The 18,982-nt window shown below is 41.0% G+C and overlaps 2 protein-coding genes across 2 annotated transcripts; one reads left to right on the plus strand and one right to left on the minus strand.

Annotated features, from left to right (window-relative positions):
- The first annotated feature begins 341 nt into the window (after nucleotides 1–341).
- Nucleotides 342–13,556, plus strand: LOC116067405 (dnaJ homolog subfamily C member 16-like). The gene is made up of 15 exons (XM_031323832.2): nucleotides 342–794; nucleotides 986–1,052; nucleotides 1,230–1,375; nucleotides 1,975–2,150; nucleotides 4,080–4,264; nucleotides 5,184–5,288; nucleotides 6,039–6,197; nucleotides 6,391–6,521; nucleotides 6,847–7,024; nucleotides 7,334–7,516; nucleotides 7,652–7,728; nucleotides 7,869–7,949; nucleotides 9,780–9,869; nucleotides 10,710–10,880; nucleotides 11,652–13,556. The coding sequence occupies exons 1-15, from the start codon at nucleotides 601–603 to the stop codon at nucleotides 12,139–12,141; spliced, it is 2,433 nt and encodes an 810-aa protein (XP_031179692.1). The 5' UTR covers nucleotides 342–600; the 3' UTR covers nucleotides 12,142–13,556.
- On the minus strand, nucleotides 13,212–18,816 carry cdab (cytidine deaminase b). The gene is made up of 4 exons (XM_031324000.2): nucleotides 18,555–18,816; nucleotides 17,272–17,383; nucleotides 15,270–15,327; nucleotides 13,212–14,049 (listed from the first exon to the last, which is right to left on the minus strand). Exons 1-4 carry the CDS (start codon nucleotides 18,739–18,741, stop codon nucleotides 13,909–13,911), a joined length of 498 nt encoding a protein of 165 aa, XP_031179860.1. The 5' UTR covers nucleotides 18,742–18,816; the 3' UTR covers nucleotides 13,212–13,908.
- Between the last annotated feature and the right edge of the window lie 166 nt (nucleotides 18,817–18,982).

Here is an 18,982-nt window from a genome sequence, read left to right on the forward strand (position 1 = left end):
ATTAAAGAAAATAACGTGATTCCTAAACACTATTAATTATTTTCCTATATGGTTCGGATTTTAAACTGATTCTAGATCTGCACTCACTAATCATCATTAACGAGTCTGAAATGAATGTGAAATGCCCACTTCAACAATGTTGAGGCATTTCACACACACATATGCAAATTCGTTAAATGTAACACTTTAAATAGCCCCATATCTTTTGTCTTTTAGCAGTGTGTGCATTATCTTAAATAGGCCCATATGTTATGACAATTTAATCGTAATTAATTGCCAAAAATACATAATTTACATTTGACATTCATAGAGGGCTGAGGATGATTTTGTTTTGAAATATGCAAGCGGAAGTTCAATGTTTCATTGCGGGTAGGGCATGACGCTAACAGATTGCAATAGCTAGAAAAATAATGGCCTCATCGTAGTTAAATACTAGCTAGTATGCCGTCTGTATTTAACTTAACATTTAAGAAGTCAACATATTAGCTTGCCATATTTGTCCGTTACAGAAAAGCTTTGTAACATTACTTCACGGGAACCTCGGTAACGCTAGCTAGCTAGCTACCTGACGTTAACGTTGGACGAGGACAGTGGCAAGCGATGACGCTTAGGAGAACCAGCCGACATCCTCCTCCTCGGACATGTCCAGCATTGCTCGCCATCTTTCTGCTAATTTTGAGTGTGCAGTTGGTGAGAGCAGCTTCTGAATATGACCCCTACAAAGTCCTTGGTGTCAGTAGGAGTGCGAGTCAAGCAGAAATCAAAAGGGCATACAAGAACCTCGCCAAAGAATGGTAAGTGATTGACATTTAGTCCCCTGACACGGTAGGCCAGCACATCTTGGCAGCAGCAGATCAGCCATATTCAGTTGACATGGTACATTTGACACCTGAACCGGTGCTTGTCATCTTAACCCATCACAAGCCTTTGTAACTCTGCATTCCCCAGCAATGACTTATGATGTCCTGTATGGCCTTTTCTTTAGGCATCCAGACAAGAACAAGGACCCTAAAGCAGAGGACATGTTCATCAAGGTTTCTAAGTCATACGAGGTGAGTGAAAATTCATCATCACAACATTTCATACAAGCTCTAGCTGACATTCAGTATGTTTTCTATGTGGCCTACTCAGTCTCTTACACTTTCTGGATCATGGTCTTCACTGGCAGTCATTAATACATTAATAGCACAGTCCTCTCACTTGTGCCTTTCATTCTCTTTTGCACACAGATTCTGTCTAATGAGGAGCGAAGGTCCAACTTTGACAACTATGGCCAGATGGATGAAAACCAGCCCTTCGGCCAGTCACAGCATCACGGTTTCCGCGGCTTCCAAAACAGCTTTTACTTTGATGAGTCTTTTTTCCAGTTCCCCAGGTACAGGTTCAGATTTTTTTTTATCCATAAGTATTGTGACTGCCATTTAGTCAGGAAATAACTGGGTTAAACATGTCCTATTGTCGCACACTTGTAAAGATGCTAGAGGAGTACATGAGTACTGTCAACGGTTCTCTGAGGACAGTCAATCCCCTTTTCAACAATCAAAGCACCAGCATGCTTCCCTTTCTCTGGCTCCTCTGACAAAACATTTCTTTCTCCACATTCCCATAACTGTGTTCCTAAATATGTATTTACCAGCATGATGCTGTGTCCAGTTTATAGTGAGTGGTGTAGTGTTTGCTTTTGATATAATAATGACAAAACTTAGACCACCCAAGATTCTAAGGGGCCATCCACACGGAGACGCTTTTTGGTGCAAACGCACATGTTTAGCATCGTTTGGGCCCGTCGTCCACACGAATATATATACACACACACACACACATATATATATATATATATATATATATATATATATATATATATATATATATATATACACACACACACATACATACATACATACATACATACATACATACATACATACATACATACATAAAAGGCTCACTGTCTTGCTTCCGACCCTCCTCCAGGTCCAGGGACTTTGCAGACAGCAAGTACCTGCTTCACCATGCACAGTTTAACAGCGACGTCCTTCCAGACAGCCATAAGAGGCCGTACCTAATTAAAGTGACCTCTGAGTGGTGCTTTGCATGCATCCACATTGAGCCTGTGTGGAAGGAGACGGTGCAGGAGCTGGAGCCACTGGGTAAGTCTGCTGTTACGAGACTCCCATCAGTCCACCCCCAACACTCCCAGGATCAGGGTTGGTTTTTCTAAAAGCATCATAACATAAGGTTGATGTTTGCTCAGTTGCAGTCCATTAGGACACATGTAATTCCAAGTGCTAAGATGCTTTGCACAGAGCCAGCAATTTAATTTATTATTATTCATTAGGGTTTGTGATTTCTTCTTGGTATCCTGGAACAAAGAGGAAAGCCAAGGGAGGAATTCAACCCATTGTAACAATTGTCTGGCACTGGAGATGAATTTAAAGTTGTTGAGTTAGTTCGCTAATTAGATGTACAGTTACCAGTGACCTACCGACTCATTCTTAGTACATAATAACTAAATGGCCTGCACTTGAAAAAATATCCCGCATATTAATGTACCCCATAAACCTCAAGGTTGGTTACAAAAAGTGATAAAAGGCCTTTGATTAACAGGGCAAAACATAGGGTGGGGCATCATTCAGAATCTTTCATTCCGGTGCCAATTTCGATGCCTCAGTTTCGATGCCGGTTCCTTAACGATATTTTTTTCGAAACCATATGTTTTAAAATCCATTTCAGCATCAACAAAAATACATTAAACACAAAACTTTTTTTTCCACCTTAATTGTGAATCAAAACAGTTATCAAAATAAAAAAATTCTGGTAACACTGCTCACTCAGAGTAACATTAATAAAACTGGTTGTGCTTTTCGATAGGGGTGCGCCAGTCAGATACTTAGGATTGGTATCAATCCCAACTTTAAAAATTAACAAAAAAAGAGAAACCTTTTTTCCACAACATGAACATATTATAAATAATAAATAAACAAATGACATTGTGTACAGGCTAATATTGAACTAACTAAAATGCAAAGGAATGGAACGAACAAAGACTTTTTAGTGCAAACTGCATAATGACATAAACTTGGTGACCTGCCACTAATGAAGAACTAACTTAAGTGCAACGGAATGTAATTGAATTGCCTTGTTGCTGAAAGGTGCTGTACAAGTAAAGTTGGCTTTCCTTACAACCTCAGTCAGTCATCAGGGCACAGAAACCACTGTTGTGCCTGCTTGTCTCAGAGGAAGTGTAAAACAACAGCATGCGACCGCTTTCGGCTTGCCATTAATATCATATTACAGCAAACGCTGTCTGCGTGAAGTTTTGAAAAACTGTAACCACACTTGAAACCACTTTATCGGCATTGCCGTGACTCACTGTAACTTCAACAAAACCGCAGAGCCGACATAGTTTACTCCGTCCGAACCTCTGCGGGCGCGCTTGTGTGTGTGTTAGTCGGGGCTCCGCTCTGTGTCAATATGCAGAGAGGACAGATAAGCTTGCGCTTACGCGCTCAGGCGCTTTTGGAACCGAAATTTGGCACCGAAAGATAAATCATTTTTTCTGATACTCATAGGATCCGGGTATTTTTTTCGGTGCCATAAAAGTATCAACGTTCGAGTAGCCAGACCCCCTCCGCTCCGCAGCGTGTGGATGGTCTAGCAAAGCGTATCAGCTTGAGCCTTCCTCAGGGTGTAGTGTAGGTTTCATGTTTGTCGTATCTGTATTGTTTTACTGCTCAGTTTTAATATGTGAATTTGAGTCCCAATTTCAACAACATCCATTGTGATTTTGCTGGAATATAGGTGCATTTTCTGACATATTCACCTTAGACTCTTTTGAATAGAAAATAACTAAAAGTCTATGAGCCCAAAGTTATGTCACCAGTTTGATGTCAGAAGTGTCAGTAGGGAGACAGCTCTCTGTGTTAGCATGTACTGGTTTAGTTGTCCTAAATCACTGGAATAACACAAGGTGAAAATTGTTTTAGGTTGTATTTTATTTATCATTTCATTGTGAGAACACTTGTGTTTTGCTCTACTGTATCCAGTACAATAGCAGTCTATTTTTACTATTACATCAGGTGTTGGCATTGGCATTGTGGACCTGGGTTATGAGCGTCGCCTGGCCAACCAGCTGGGAGCTCACCGCGCTCCCTCCATCATCGGGCTGGTGAATGGCAGGGTGACCTTCTTCCATCAGGCTGTGGTACGGGAGCACCTGCGACAGTTTATTGAAGACCTGCTGCCCCAGAAACTGGTGGAAAAGGTAAACGCAACTGACGTAAATATACTACTACTACATATGTATGTATCTTCAAAGCTCAGATAATATGAATTTTGTTTCTCAGCTCATTATAATATATTTTTCATTATAATTGAAGATATAGGGCCCTATTTTAACGATCTAAGCGCACGGCGTGAAGCGCATGGTACAGATGCGTTTAGGGCGTGTCCAAATCCACTTTTGCTAGTTTGACAGCGGAAAAAAGGGTCCATGCGCCGGGTGCATGGTTCAAAAGGGTTGTACTTAGTGTCGTCATTAATTCATAGGTGTGTTTTGGGCGTAACATGCAATAAACCAATCAGAGGGTAATCTCCCATTCCCTTTAAAAGCCAGGCGCGTTTGTACCTTAGCACATTGCTATTATGATGGCGGATTTGCACCGTAATATTTTTATTTGTAATCTTTTGCATGTTTGTGTGCTGCTGCGCTTCCCTGTGTGTGTGTAACAAGCATAGTGTGTGCGCGCTGTGCACGAGCCTAGGCGCATTTTACTAATTCGGCGTAAAAATAACAATGAAATGCTGCGCTATTGACTTTAGACCAGGTTTTTGTTGGTCAATGGCGCGATCACTTCCCGCTGCTTCAAGATAGCAATACGCCAAGAATTCACCTGAACACCCCTCCCTGTAAGACCAGCACACTCATGGGCGCAAAGATGGGCACAGGTGTATTTGCTATTTAAACGACGTGGGTGCTGGCCGGGAAATTGACAACTGCAAACTAGCAAAGACACTTGCGTCGGGCTTTGCGCTGCGCCGGGTGCAAGATAGGGCCCATAGGCTTGATGTATGTTAACATATATTTACAAGTATTACTCATCAAGTGTAGTTTGTTAGTGTTGCGCTGTGTAATTTAATTTAGCAAGAATACATTTTTGAACTAATTGCTATTGTTTCATCAGATCACAGATAACAACTACCTGGCTTTTCTGGATAGCTGGCATGTGGAAAATAAGCCCAGCGTTCTCTTGTTTGACCAAGTCCCGATTGTTCCCCTACTCTTTAAAGTAAGCAATGGATTTACACACACGCACACACACATACACAAACAGAGAAAGATGTTCAGTTTGGCTCTTTAAGCTTGTTAATGTTCTGAGATCCGGTGCAGTTTCCACCAATACACAAGAGAGCAGAAAGATTAACCCGGCAGCGACTACAGAGGTATCTGTGTGAGCAGCTGTTTGCTAATAAAGCAATTTTTTCTCCTTTGTTACATGGAAGTGTACCTTTTTTAACCTATCACAGTCAAATGTCCTGGCAGTATTGTTTTAACAACTTGATATCAATAAATGTGTTGATAGAGAAAGAGAGAGAATCATTTAGGGCCAATTATGGGAACACAGTTTCAACCAGTCAGATTTTCTGTGGGGATTTGCGTATTTGCGATTTTTGCACTGATATTTCTTTGTTTTTATTATTTATTTTTTAAGTAATGTTTAACTATATGCACTGCATGACACCATGTTGTGTTTTACACACCAGTAGGGTCATAGTATGGTTTGTTGTATTGTATTTGAATCATGTTTGTGGTTTTTTTTTTTTTATGGCTGCAGCATGGGTTAAGTGCCCAAGACAAATTCCCCACCTTGTGGGACAATAAAGATCCTAGTTATAACTATCTAATGTACTGTATACAGTTATGAGTTTATATAAAAGCAGCTATCGGTCTGCCCAACTGTCCCATTTTAAATCTTCCTCTCCTATTTATTTTAATGTATTTATTTTTTACGCTCTCGTCTTCCCACTCCACTCTCCAGTTAACAGCTTTTGCCTTCAGAGACTATGTGCGTTTCGGCTACGTGGACCAGGGTGACACACACAACACTCGGCTACTGCGGCAGTTCAACATAAACACATACGCCCCCACCATGCTGCTGTTTAAGGAGGATACGGAAAAGCCCGTTGACATCATCCAGGTACAAAAATAAACAAGTGACCCCTCTAACCATTTTGAAACGGGAGTCTAAAGGTTTTGTAATAATAAATTGTTAAATTACTGAAACAGCTTAAAAGTCTCAATTTGGTCATTTTGCTAAATTTCACACCTACTCTACTCGAAACGTTTCTTGCTTTATGCTGTTCACACCCCCTGCGCTTTCTCTCTTTCAGGCCAGAGGGATGAAGCGACAGATAATGGATGAGTTTGTCTCCAACAACAAGTTCCTGCAGGTGCCACGGCTGGTCAACCAGCAGCTTTTTGATGAGCTGTGCCCTGTCAAGCAGTTCCACCGACGGAGGAAGTAAGACATTTTATGAGCAGAGTCCTTAGCCTCTGAGCCTATATTTAATATCTCTCTTAAATTAATCTCATGTGTAATAAGACTAGAACAAAGGAGGCGTCTCTCAACTGCTTGTCTACTCTTGCTGAGTTGTTGTAGAAAGGAAAGGGAAAAAAAAGCTAAGCCCGAATTTGTCTTTTAACATTGTATGACAACTAACGTAAGAAGCTGAAATCCAAACAGAACAGTTGGGACAGGCATTACAGTGGTTGTCACTGTGAACTTAAATGCTGTTGTCTAGTTAGGCTGCTGCAGCCGGTGGATTGACTGTGTGAATGGTTTGCAGGTACTGTGTGCTGCTGATCACAGGGGAGGACCAAGCCTTTCTTCCAGGGAGTAAGGCCTTCCTGGACTTCGCATCAGTTAACAGAAAAGACGTTCTGCGGTTTGCGTACGTCTACCAGCGCCAGCAGCAGCCTCTCTGTCAGGCACTGCTCCATAACCAGGCTGCACTCTCCCCTCAGGTCAGTGGCAGAAACGCATACACAGTGTACACACATGCATCAATAGTATGCTTCTTCTTGTACACAAACTCACTTAACACGGACCTAAAATCAAATGTATGCCACAAATGAACCCATCTGAAGAAAAATAATCATTTTCTGTCATCCAGTACAAACTAACATCGAGGGACAACGTTCACTTGCTGGAAAACCTTTTATATCCTGAACATCCAGAATTTGATATGTGTCAGATTACCGATATGTGCATCCCGAGACTCTGCATAGCCTCAGTGTACAGTCAGTAAAAGTGCGTTTGAACACCACTGACAGGTGGTGATTCTTGAGAGGCGGAGCCACGGCGGTAAGGTCATGTACCGCTCTGTGAGTGGTGGCTGGAACGGCAGTGAAGAAGATAAGTACCGCCTCCACGAACAGCTGGAGCTCCTTCAGAAAGACCCCACCTATCTGAGCTCAGACGCCACCCTGCCAGAACTCAACAACGAGATGGCTCCCGTAAGACACTGCAGACACACACTCACCTTAGTTTTGAGAGCAGTGGGCTGGGGCTGCTGAGGCTGAAAAAAATTTAAGCCGGAGGTATTTTTGGATTAATGTCATTGTTTTCCGTTTCATTTTCAACCTCCCCAGATTTTCATTATCCAGTGGATGAATGCTGCCTATGACTACATCCTTCAAATATATGATGACCTTCTCTACTCAAACTGGTAAGACAACACTCACTGCGAGAGTCTGCAGCCTTTAGTGCAAACAAGAGAGAGACAGACACGGTGGTGTTATTGGTTGATATGGGATGCTGCGTGTTTTCTCCTGCATGTTTCAAAAATAACATTTTTCTGTCCTCAAGGCGAGAGATGATGCCCATCCTGTCGTTGATCTTCTCAGCTCTCTTCATTCTTTTTGGCACCGTCATCATTCAGGCCTTCAGGTGAGAGCGGCATGACCCTTTTTCATTCTGCAACATTTGAATCATATGCCCGAACATGTGACTTGAAATTACTTTATCACTAGAAAGGCCAACGGGTAAAATTTACCTACCTTGCACTTTTTACTGTACTAGCTAAAGTAATTATAAATATTTATATTCTTTAGTGTTGGCTCATCCAATTCAGGAGAGAAGTGTCGAGGATGGGCAGTCACAGTCTGTGTTTGTGTGTACTGTATATTTAGATCTGTGATGAAAGAGCCTAAAGGCCATAAACTGACTTTTAAATAGTTACTTTGTCATACTTGATGTTTAAAAAAAATAGATAAAAATGAAGAACTTAACTGCTTCAAGAAATACCATATTTGCGAGTGCTAATGCTGTTTCGGCAGCGGGTAAATCTTTCCCGCTCAGTGGTTTTAAGAGTAAATGGAATGCTGGCCTTTCTAGTGTTGTGTCTAATACCAAATGATAGTGACTATATCTACAATATAGGGGCCCTATTTTAACGATCTGAAACGCAAGTATCAAACGCCAAACACAAGTAGCTTTGTGGGCAAATCTAAAATGGGTTGGTCTGAAGTAGCTACATTACATAGGTGTGGTTTGGGCGTAACACGCAATAAACCAATCGGAGCGTTATCTCACATTCCCTTTAAAAGCAGGCGCGCTTGTTCCATGGCGAATTGCTATTATAATGGCGGATTTGCTAGGCACACGCTCTTTATACAGCCATGGCTGCATGCCAGGAGCGGTTCACAGCCGAGGAGACCGACGTTTGCTATTGATTTTTCTTTTTGACAAAATGTAAATAAAGAAATGTCACAAAAACATACTTTTCGATGTTTTGGGCTCACTCTCACTGAATCACGAGGTTATGAATGCATGGAATTAAGAATTATGAATGCATATTATCCTGAAATGAGTTTAGCTCGCCAAATAAATAAATAATTGTTATTTATTATATTATTTATATTATTATTACTAAATTAACCCGACAACAGGTGGGTTAAGCACCAAAACGAATAGTTAAGATAACAGAAAAGTGAAGGGGGAGATCGGGCAGCTGGGAGATGTTCTGCTGCTGCACAACAGGCATTGAACATCATCGCGGAGATTCCCCCTGCAATCCCCTCCTACACCCGTCTCTCAGCCTCGTTGAGTAGCTAGCTAGCGTTACAACAAACCCCGTCCGCCCGGTAAAATCCAAAAGGTGACATTGGCATGTGAAATATACTGTGATAGTGTGGTTTTAGCTGCTGGCTAATCATTAGCCAGCATCTAAAACCTGCTAACGTTAGCCCTGGCTCACTAGCTAACTGGTCAGCTAGCTACCAATACAGATTGAATTAAAAAAAACGTAATTATTTTGGGGAAACTGCAGCTATTTTATTAGCATGACATGAATAAACGTTACTAAACGTAAACGTAACGTATTTTTGTATGAAGACATATAAAGTAATATCAAACTACATTTAATTTGTTGTTTCTTTTCTTTTAAATTGTATGTCTACTGCAATCACATGGGAAAAGGAACTACATGTAAATGTAGTTACTTTGAATCGTTTTTTGTACCGAGTATCGTTTTTGAATCGAAAAATCAATTTTGAATTGAATCTTGAGCCTAAAAATCGATATTGAATCGTGACATTTTCTGAATAGTGCACCCCTATTATTTACCATTTGCCTATCTTATTTGTTTTCTAATTCGAAATGACTATCCCTGGTTTTGACTCCAGGTGAGTCAAATGCTGGCTGGATAGCATTGCCCCAAAGGAGTCAGAGTTACTGGTGTCCACACTGATGATTCTTCTGATGTGGTGCCTTTTTTAGTGAGCCAGGTGAGAGCAAACCCCGGAAACCAAAGCCAAAGGAGCAACAGCAAACTGAGGAAGACGCATCAAGTAGAGCCAGTACTTCAAGGTAATGCAGTGAAATGAAATGAACACAAGATGGACATAGAATACAGCAGATAGCACATCCACAGCCAAAAGCCTGTTTTACGTCGGCAACCTACTTTACTCACAATATGAGACACACTAACAGAAAACTGGAAAATAAGGATACCAAAGAACAGTTTAATTCCCACACAGACTGCCTGAATGATGGTTTTTAAAACCTATTTTGCAGTTGATGGCTGTTTATCAAACTGGCAGGACCACGGAGGGTAACTTAAGCATGTCCTTGAGTTGTCTAAGCCCCATAAGAAATCTTCTCATTAATAGTTAAACATGACCCAGCAGTATAGTGTTAATACATTTGTATTTTCTGTCATGTAGCCAACGGGCTGATGCATAGCGATTCATTGTGATGATCAGGTTTAGAGTTTTACACCCCATCTTTGCTTTACTTGTGCTCTATCCACTATGCAATATTTTAAACTCATGAAATCTCAGTGAGTGATTATACTTTTATCTGCTGAAGATAAAATCATATTGCCTTGATAGTCACTGTATGTATGCATCTATGGTGTAATTCATTTATGTTGTTGAGCTGGTTTGCATTTGAGGAAAAAGTGGCAGTTTGTGCACCTCGCATGGACCTGTTTATAAGCACAAGACTCACATGTACATTGAGAGAGTTATTTCTAGCTGTAATCATTCCTCCCCTCCATACTGGCTGCGAAGCGATCCCCTCCTAACACAATTACACTGAAAAAAAATAAGGGACAAAATCCATTTATCCATTTGAAAGAAATTCCCTCTTTTGTTTTCCCTCCCTGTAACTTTCGTTTTCCGTTTTCTTTCTCATTGGTCCATGCAGCCGTCCTCCTAAGAAGGACTTTGTGGAAGTGACGGAGCTGACAGACATCACGTACATCAGCAACCTGGTCAAGCTGAGGCCTGGCCACATCAACGTGGTGCTGGTGCTCACCAACACCTCCAAGAATGCCCTGCTCAGGAAATTTGCCAAGGAGGTATTTTCTTTCTCTGGGTAAGTCTCAGCACTGCAGGACAGTTTTTAAGTTTCTATTATTATTTGTTTCTATTAGTTTATTCATATAAACAAAGAGCCTAAATTGGCCTTGTGAATGCAGACTATAGCTAAACACTGTTTCTGGTTTAAAAGTACATTTGTGTCTGCTTGCCTAAGTGATGTTGCAGTAACTTGCTTTGAAAAGATGGAACTAAGGGTAGATCATGGAATTATATTATTATTAACATAATGTACTTCAGTATCTATCTTGCCACTAATAGTGCGTTCCATTTACCTCGGAACTCGGAAGCCGGAGCTGGGAATGACGTCACACGCGAGTTGAATCGATCCATTTACAAGTCAGACTTCATTGTGGGGATAGCTCTAGACAGGTTAGCCATTGTTAGCGATACCAGTAGTTAACGCATTACGGCGTTTTTGTGCATACAAACAGCGTAGCAACATGTCCACAGATAGAAGTTGGACAGGACTGTGTGTACGATTGATTAAGTGAGACACAAATAAGACAGAAGTGCTAATAACTGTATGTTACCACCGCTTTCACAACTGTTGATGCACGGGGCAGCCATGTTGGATTTTGAACTCTGGGTACTGCGAGGTGGTCCGAGTTCTAAGCTCGGATCATGGGGCGTGTTTCCAACTTTGACCTCTGAAAATCCGACTTCCGTGTACAAATGGAACGCTCTATAAGATGCCCTGATTGCATATTTTTCTTCTTTGACCAATTCTTGGTCCACTTAATAATTATGAACCTCTTTGCCACTACAGGACTCAGACCCTCCACTTCTCTTTCCTCAACGCTGACAAGCACCGCCACTGGATGCCATCACTCCTTCGCTCAACCTCTGACTCTATGCAGAGCGAAGGCCATTCGGACGTGGATGAGGAGTCACCGGACTACACTGGCCACGTCCTGGCCCTCAACGGCCACAAGAAATACTTTTGCCTCTTTAGACCCGTCTTCACAGGGGACGATCCCAATGACTCCTCGTCTGAGACCTCATTCTCCTCTGACAGCAGGAGAAAGTCCCGCTCCAGGTCCAGGTCCAGCTCCCACTCTCGATCCAGGTCCCATTCCAGGGAGGATGGGGTCGGACCCAAGAGGGGCTCCAGTAGGGCCACAAGCATAGAAGTCCACCACAAGCTTGACAGGCTGGGACTGTGGATGGAGAGGCTAATGGAGGGCACCCTACCCAGATTACAGGTGCCTGCATGGCCCTCTCTGGGTGAAACCACTAGCTCCTCCACAGAGACCTGAGCTCAAAGTAAGAAAGGTGGAACGGTAGTGGATACACGTTGTGGGCTTGCCTCAAGATTATGTTCATTAGCAAGAAAACTGCAAAACGATGATGCCATTTTCAAATAATTATTTAAGTTCTCTGTCGCAGAGGGAGGTTGCCGCACTGAACTGCCTGTTTACAGAATGTCTTATTTTATCTGTCAGATATGTGAAGCAGATGGGAAATGATGGCGTAGAGTAGAGTGCTACCACAAACCTTTAAAATTAGCTTATTGAGGCGAAGGTAAAGACCACGCTGCATGATGCCGCTTCATGTCCTCTGTACAGAGACAGAAGGAGGCAAAAGGAGAGACTATAGGAAAACAACCAAAGCTGTAGTATAAACATTAACAGTCTATCTTCACACACACAGGTGGTGTTGAAGGCAGTGTACTGTCCCTGTTTATAGGCCAATAAGCATCATGGTACAGACGTCCGCTGTAGTTAGCTCTGTGTGTGTGTGTGTGTGTGTGTGTGTGTGTGTGTGTGTGTGTGTGTGTGTTACAGATTAACTCCAGTTCTTAGTGTTGTTTCCCTCTCTTTTAACTCTGGTCTCTCTACATTTATTACGTGATTTCATACAGCTCGGAATAACGCAATTGTTTTGCTCTACTTGAGTCCTTTGAGCCCCCAATAGCCTCTAACATTAGCTTTGAGCCTGAACACATCTTTACAATTGACAACCCTCTTTTATGAGTTTTTACTTTTACGTCAGTATGTGGAAGCAGGTTAATATGTATAAAGGTTTGGAAACTAAGCCTGATTGCACTGAGTTTATAGATACATTTTTGTTTTTTGTTTTTTTACTTTTAGGAGCCTTCAGTTGTTTGCAGTTATAGGTCCGACACCACCTTTTTAATTCCAGGCATTAAGATATAGAGTATTTTACAGCATTGTATGCAAATTTGTTAAGGGATTTAACGTTAAATATGCTACCAGCTAAGTTTAAATTCTGATTAACTAAATTATTATTTTGGATAAGTAGTACCCAAAATGTCGAAATATGCCTTTTTTGTCTTTACACTTGTTTTGTTTGATGCCGGTTTCACTTTTTTTTTTTTCCAATTGTCTGAATCACGGTAAAAAGATAAATCCTTCCATAATATACTTGCCCTTTTTAAGCCTTTGCCATAAACCATTGTAAATAGCAATGCATGGGATACGTAGACCTAAAATCACTAATAAATGTTTTAGTGAATTTGCACTGGCAACTTAAATGCTTCACCCCGTCTCTCTCTTCCTTTTACTCTGTAATTGAATAATTTGCTCCTCAACAAATGCTGTATGCGGTACACTGTAACTTGTAATCATTGTTCTTGTATGTCCTTTGAACTTCATTTGTGTCTGTATATCAGAAATGAAGTGTAAATTAATAAAAGAAACTGTTAAAAACATTTCTTAAAATAATGTTGATATGAGATGTCATTTTCTGTCATGCTTCTTCAAACTAAGAAATAATTTCATCAACAACCAAGCATTAAATATGTTAATGTAGGTAAATCAATCACTAAGGCACAAGGAGTTTTCCAGCTAATAGTCTGGCAATTAGCTTGATGAGTATATTAATAACACAATACATTTAAGTACATTTAAATATGTGATGTTGAAATCAGCAGATAACACAAGAAGAAATATTTACCATAAATATAGCTGCTGCTAAACATGAATACGTTTTCAGCATTATGTTATACACGGTACATGTCATGGCGGTTCAAATAAGCAACACGTGTGTACTACAATACAGGCTCAGTACTCATTAGGAATGTCAAACACTTTCTTCATGGACAGTTCTTCAGGGCCAAAGGAGACGGGCAGCAGCTCGTCCACCGTCATCTTCAGGTATGAGCCGTCAGGCTTAGACAGGTACACATCGCAGTTTGATCCAAACTGTGAAGGAAATTACATGAACAGAAAATGTAGTCAAATCCTCTTGCAAAGCAACCCTTTTTAATGATTTGTGTGTGTGTGTGTGTGTGTGTGTGTGTGTGTGTGTGTGTGTGTGTGGTAGGGCTGCACAATTAATCGAATTTTAATTACGATCACGATTGGCTTCCCACGATCAAATTCACGTGATCGAGCGATATTTAAAATGCTTCATTCAGTTCATAGAACACTGTATCAAAGCTCCGTAAACCACTCTCTGATCACGTGCCTCCATGAGCCAATCAGAGTTGTTCCCTGCACCGCGCAGCTTAGTTTAGATCAGAGCTATAGTCACAGAGGACAGAGTAACGTGAGGAAAATTCCACAACAGATAGCAGTCGGTCATAAGTCGTCACGAGGTTTACCAGTTTACCAGTAAACGCAACATTTTGTCCCGACTGTGTTGTTTTTCAAACAGCAGTGACTAGTGCTAGTTTGAGTCTTTTAGCTCATAACTTTAGCGGCAGACTGTTGTACGTCCCGCTGTTGTAATCCTCTACAGTGAAATACAGTCACACTACACCGTTTAGCTGTCAGCATTTTAGCCGTGTTTAATCCAGTTACTACTGTAGCTAACGGTAGGCTAACGTTAGCTGCTGTGTAACGTGTTATTAGTGTTTACTAGCGGGACATGCAGCGATGTTTCTGTTTCCTCTAACGTCTGTTTTGGAGCATCAGAGCGCAACGCAGACATTTAAGTGGCACCGTAATCCGCGTTGCTATTTCGTCCGGTAGATACCGGGCACCGGTGCCCTATTGGCACCGGATTTTAACATGCGCCGTTAACGTGAACAGAAAATTGCATTGCCTGTATCTTTTCACGGCAAACGCGTCGCAGCTGAAATGGCATCCTTATACTTGTACTTCACTTCATAGTATCCTTCAACAAAGGAGGAATGTAGCACACGGATGTATTGGCAGGAATGTAGCACAATATGGATGTGAAAGCAGTTATAATTATGTGACAGTAAAATTTGTTTTGGTTAAAATCAACAAATCGTGATAATTAATCATGATCAATATATTGATCAAAATAATCGTGATTATCATTTTGGCCATAATCGTGCAGCCCTAGTGTGTGGTCCTGACAACGAAAAGTTAATAAGAATATCATTACAGACAGACTGAAAACTAAAAGCTCCTTGAAAACCTTCACCAAGCCAGCAGAGCAGCAGAAATTATACCTCTCTTATGAACTGCCTACAGCCACCACACGGGGAGATGAACTGGTCATTCATGTCACTGCAAGAAACATACGAGGACAAAGGTAGAACTGTATTAATGTTGAACACAAAGACCTTGTGGCCTCTGATTGATGTTTTGAACTGATGCCAGTGTATCACAGTGTTGCTTTAATAATTAATCATATTGTAGCTTCCCCATTACTTTTCAAACATTTCCCACTGTCTCCTAATGATTATTTACTATAAGTCTTCTTATTTCTTCTGATTCTCTGCTCTGTTCAATATAGTTTTCTCACAGGGCTTATATAGGCCTTATCACAAGCCATTAAAGCTAGAGTGCGTAGTTTCTGTCTCCCCCATAAGGAATTCTAAGTAATGACAACAACACCGTCGGCACGTCCTCGTGATTCATGTTGGTGGAAAACTTAGGTGACAGATCAGGGACCAAGAAGATCTATTCGGACATACTTCATTACTAAACCTGTCCTGTGTTCAAGTATGAATTTGTGTCTGTCTCTATAAGTTTAGGGAGTTGAAGCAGCTGCATAATAAGGGAATGTAGGGTTCCAGGACTGTCTCCTTTGAAGTAAGGTGACCAGATTTCTGAGACAAAATCCGGGGACATTTTCAGTTCAGAAGCATAAATACCTGTTTTTATCTTTGTAAACTTAATGATATGACTCTCTGTAATTATGACATATATTACATTTTTTATAGGCAAAAAATATTCCCCAAAATTAAGCATATGCCTATTTTTGAAAAGTAAGTGCTGTAGTATAACCAGCAGAAGACTAATTATATGTGAGGTAAGTTTAGAGACACAACTCTATTTAATTATTAAAATATTAAATGTTTTTGGCAAATAAATATTCCCCAAAATTATTAATATGCTTATTTTTTTTTTAAAGTAAGTGCTGTAGTACAACTAGCAGGAGACAATTTATAATTGAGGTAAGTGTGGAGACACTTCCTTATTTAATCATTAAATTAATAAATATTGTTGTTGTCTCTCTTTTCAGTGTTGTAGTTTGTAGACGGTCCCTAAGCACTCGTCTTACTCCTGTCTCACCGCTGGGTGCTCGTAGAGACCAATGTTATTTCTCCAGGTTGGAGGACGGCTCGTTTTGATGAAAATGAGTTTGTAGCTCGTTGTTTACCTTACTACGGTAGGAAAGATGCGTCGTTTGTGATTTAATAACATTTCGCTATAGAGTAATTGATCCCGGAAGTTCGAATCTGTGAATATCTTTCTAACTTTACCGAACTTTACCGAAGTAGTTGAGCTCTGAGCAGCTTTTGCTCTGGCTGTCTTGAACCTGCGCGTGTAGCGTGCGCGACTATAAGTTTGGTCAATGTTTTCTTTTTTTCATTCTAATTTCGGGTCTGTCAGTCACAGTGAAAACCGGGGACATTTCCGGGGACAGTTCCAGCCGGGGACAGGTCACCGAAACCCGGGACTGTCCCGAGATAGACTGAACTTCAGATATTTGCGCAACAACAACATTTAGTTGAGCACCTATGTTTGCATTGCTTATGTTAGTCGGCATTGATATCCGTGTACAACCCAAGCTTAACAGCTTCAGCAGGAGATAAATGCCTCATGGATACATACACATATCCTTAGAGTTGGGATGGCACTACATTGTGGTTAAACTGTACTGTTTAATCCTAAATCAAACTCAAAGTCAAAGTCTCCCGAACTTTCTTCACGTAGTCAGCTGCTCCTGAGTTTTCCTCGACAAAAGGACTGAAATGTCTTTTGATTCGATCTCTTGAAATGTGTTACTGACACACAGAGACGCTACTCGCGTGTTACTGTGGAAGTTACTTAAGACAGACGTGTTGTGTGAAGTAATGGGGGAAGTTTGATACGGTTTTGTGATGTGAAAAATGTGAACACAAGTTAATTGAGTCATGGTTTGGTAACACAGGAATGATGACTAACAAGGCGGATGCTTTCGTCTCATAGGAAATACAGAGACGTTTTCGACGAAGAAATTACCTGGCAATTGCAATTGCCTTGAAACTTCTGTAGCCTTCAGACACTGCTTTTGATATAGCATTCCTTTCAGCACACACACCCAGGTTGTAACATGCATTCTCCACATTGCAACCTGCCGGAGACACAGATATAGTCATCAGTAAATTTTAGTGTATTTGCTTTATTGAAATGAAACTGACAAATTAGGGGGGGGGGGAGCAGGAATTGCAGGAAGAGGCCTTTCCTGCCATCATAAGGGGCTGTCTATTTACCTAATCTCTCCTGGTAAAAAAGTAACTCAACAGGTCTTTGCACTCACAGCCAGTTTGTTTGCCAGCTATGGGCCTCCCAGACATTCCTGCTGAGGTACACGTGACTCGCTAAGCGTTGGATTGCCCAGCAACATAAACAGGAGAGTTGCATCTTTGCCTTATTGTTGACAATTATTTAACATCCTTGTCAATGTGTATACAGTGCTGTTAACTCAAGTGACACAATGACAAAAGGTAAGCTCAGCACGTGGGAAAGTTAAGGTTTGTTGATCCGGAGAAATGTGATTTTATTCAACCAACAGGCCCTTTTCACAGCAGCCATTTTGACATGCCAAAGCAGTGCAAACACAGGTGAAATTGATCAAATTAATTATGGTACCATTCTATTTAGTATGTTACAGCCATTCCAGTGAGCAGGGCCTGCATGCTAGCTCATACTGGGGCCCTGGCCCACCTAAATGGAACAGGGACATAATTCAGGTTATTAATTACACCCTTCTTTGCCCTGCAATGGCATGTCAAAATGGCTGCTGTGATAAGGGCATATTGGAATGATAAAGACTCATCCTGGGGAAGATTTAACAATGACTATAGGGAGACTATAGGGAGACATGTTAAAATGAAACCCTTCCTCACTGAGTCTAGTCATTTCAGCTGTCTTTTGTCCGGTAATATTAACATAGTGCATTCAAATTAAACTGGTCCGACAAATGATCTATTTCTTTGTACTTTTAATGAAATTCTGTTTCTTCTCCCCCATATGTCAAATGATCTCAAACAGCAACAAGTCAGCAAGAAAAGACTCAGAGTCAAAAACAAGTTACACAGAGCTGTGGCTCTTTCTTATAGAAGTACGGCATATCATTATTTTAAAGTCTACTTGCTGATAATGGCAAATAATTTGATAGATTAGTTTTAGGAAAAAAATTTAATAAGAATGCTGAATTTAGTATTAATATGTAATAGTAGTGTACTAGCTTTCTTCATGCCAAATATGTACTCTAAAAAAAAATTCAGAGACGTATGTCTTACCTGTAAACACACAGTTGTCTGGTGTCAGGAGAGCAGCTCCCACTCTGAATTTGCTGTAAGGGCAGTAGGCTTGCTGCTTTGCCTCCTGAGACTGGTGGATCAGCTTTTTGACTGTTTCCTGGGACAAGTGTGTGGAGCCATGGTCCTTAATATGCATCACACCCTCGCTGAATTTGGCTTGGTCCATGATTGCTCTTGGGGTTTGTAAGGTTGTTTTTGAGACAGTGTATGAGCTCCGCTTTAAATGGGAATAGGTCGAAGGGAAGGGGGAGAGTGAGCAGTCACGGCCAATCACTGGCTAGGATTCCAGCATGCTGTCATGAGGCAATGGAAGGCCGTTTTGTCAGGCAGGATGCTGTGACTCACCTTCATGACTAAAATGTTGTGTGAAACAATTTTCCTAATGACTTTTCTAATTACTTTCCTTA

Source organism: Sander lucioperca, chromosome 6 (assembly GCF_008315115.2).
Source record: "Sander lucioperca isolate FBNREF2018 chromosome 6, SLUC_FBN_1.2, whole genome shotgun sequence".
NCBI classification, from domain to species: domain Eukaryota; kingdom Metazoa; phylum Chordata; class Actinopteri; order Perciformes; family Percidae; genus Sander; species Sander lucioperca.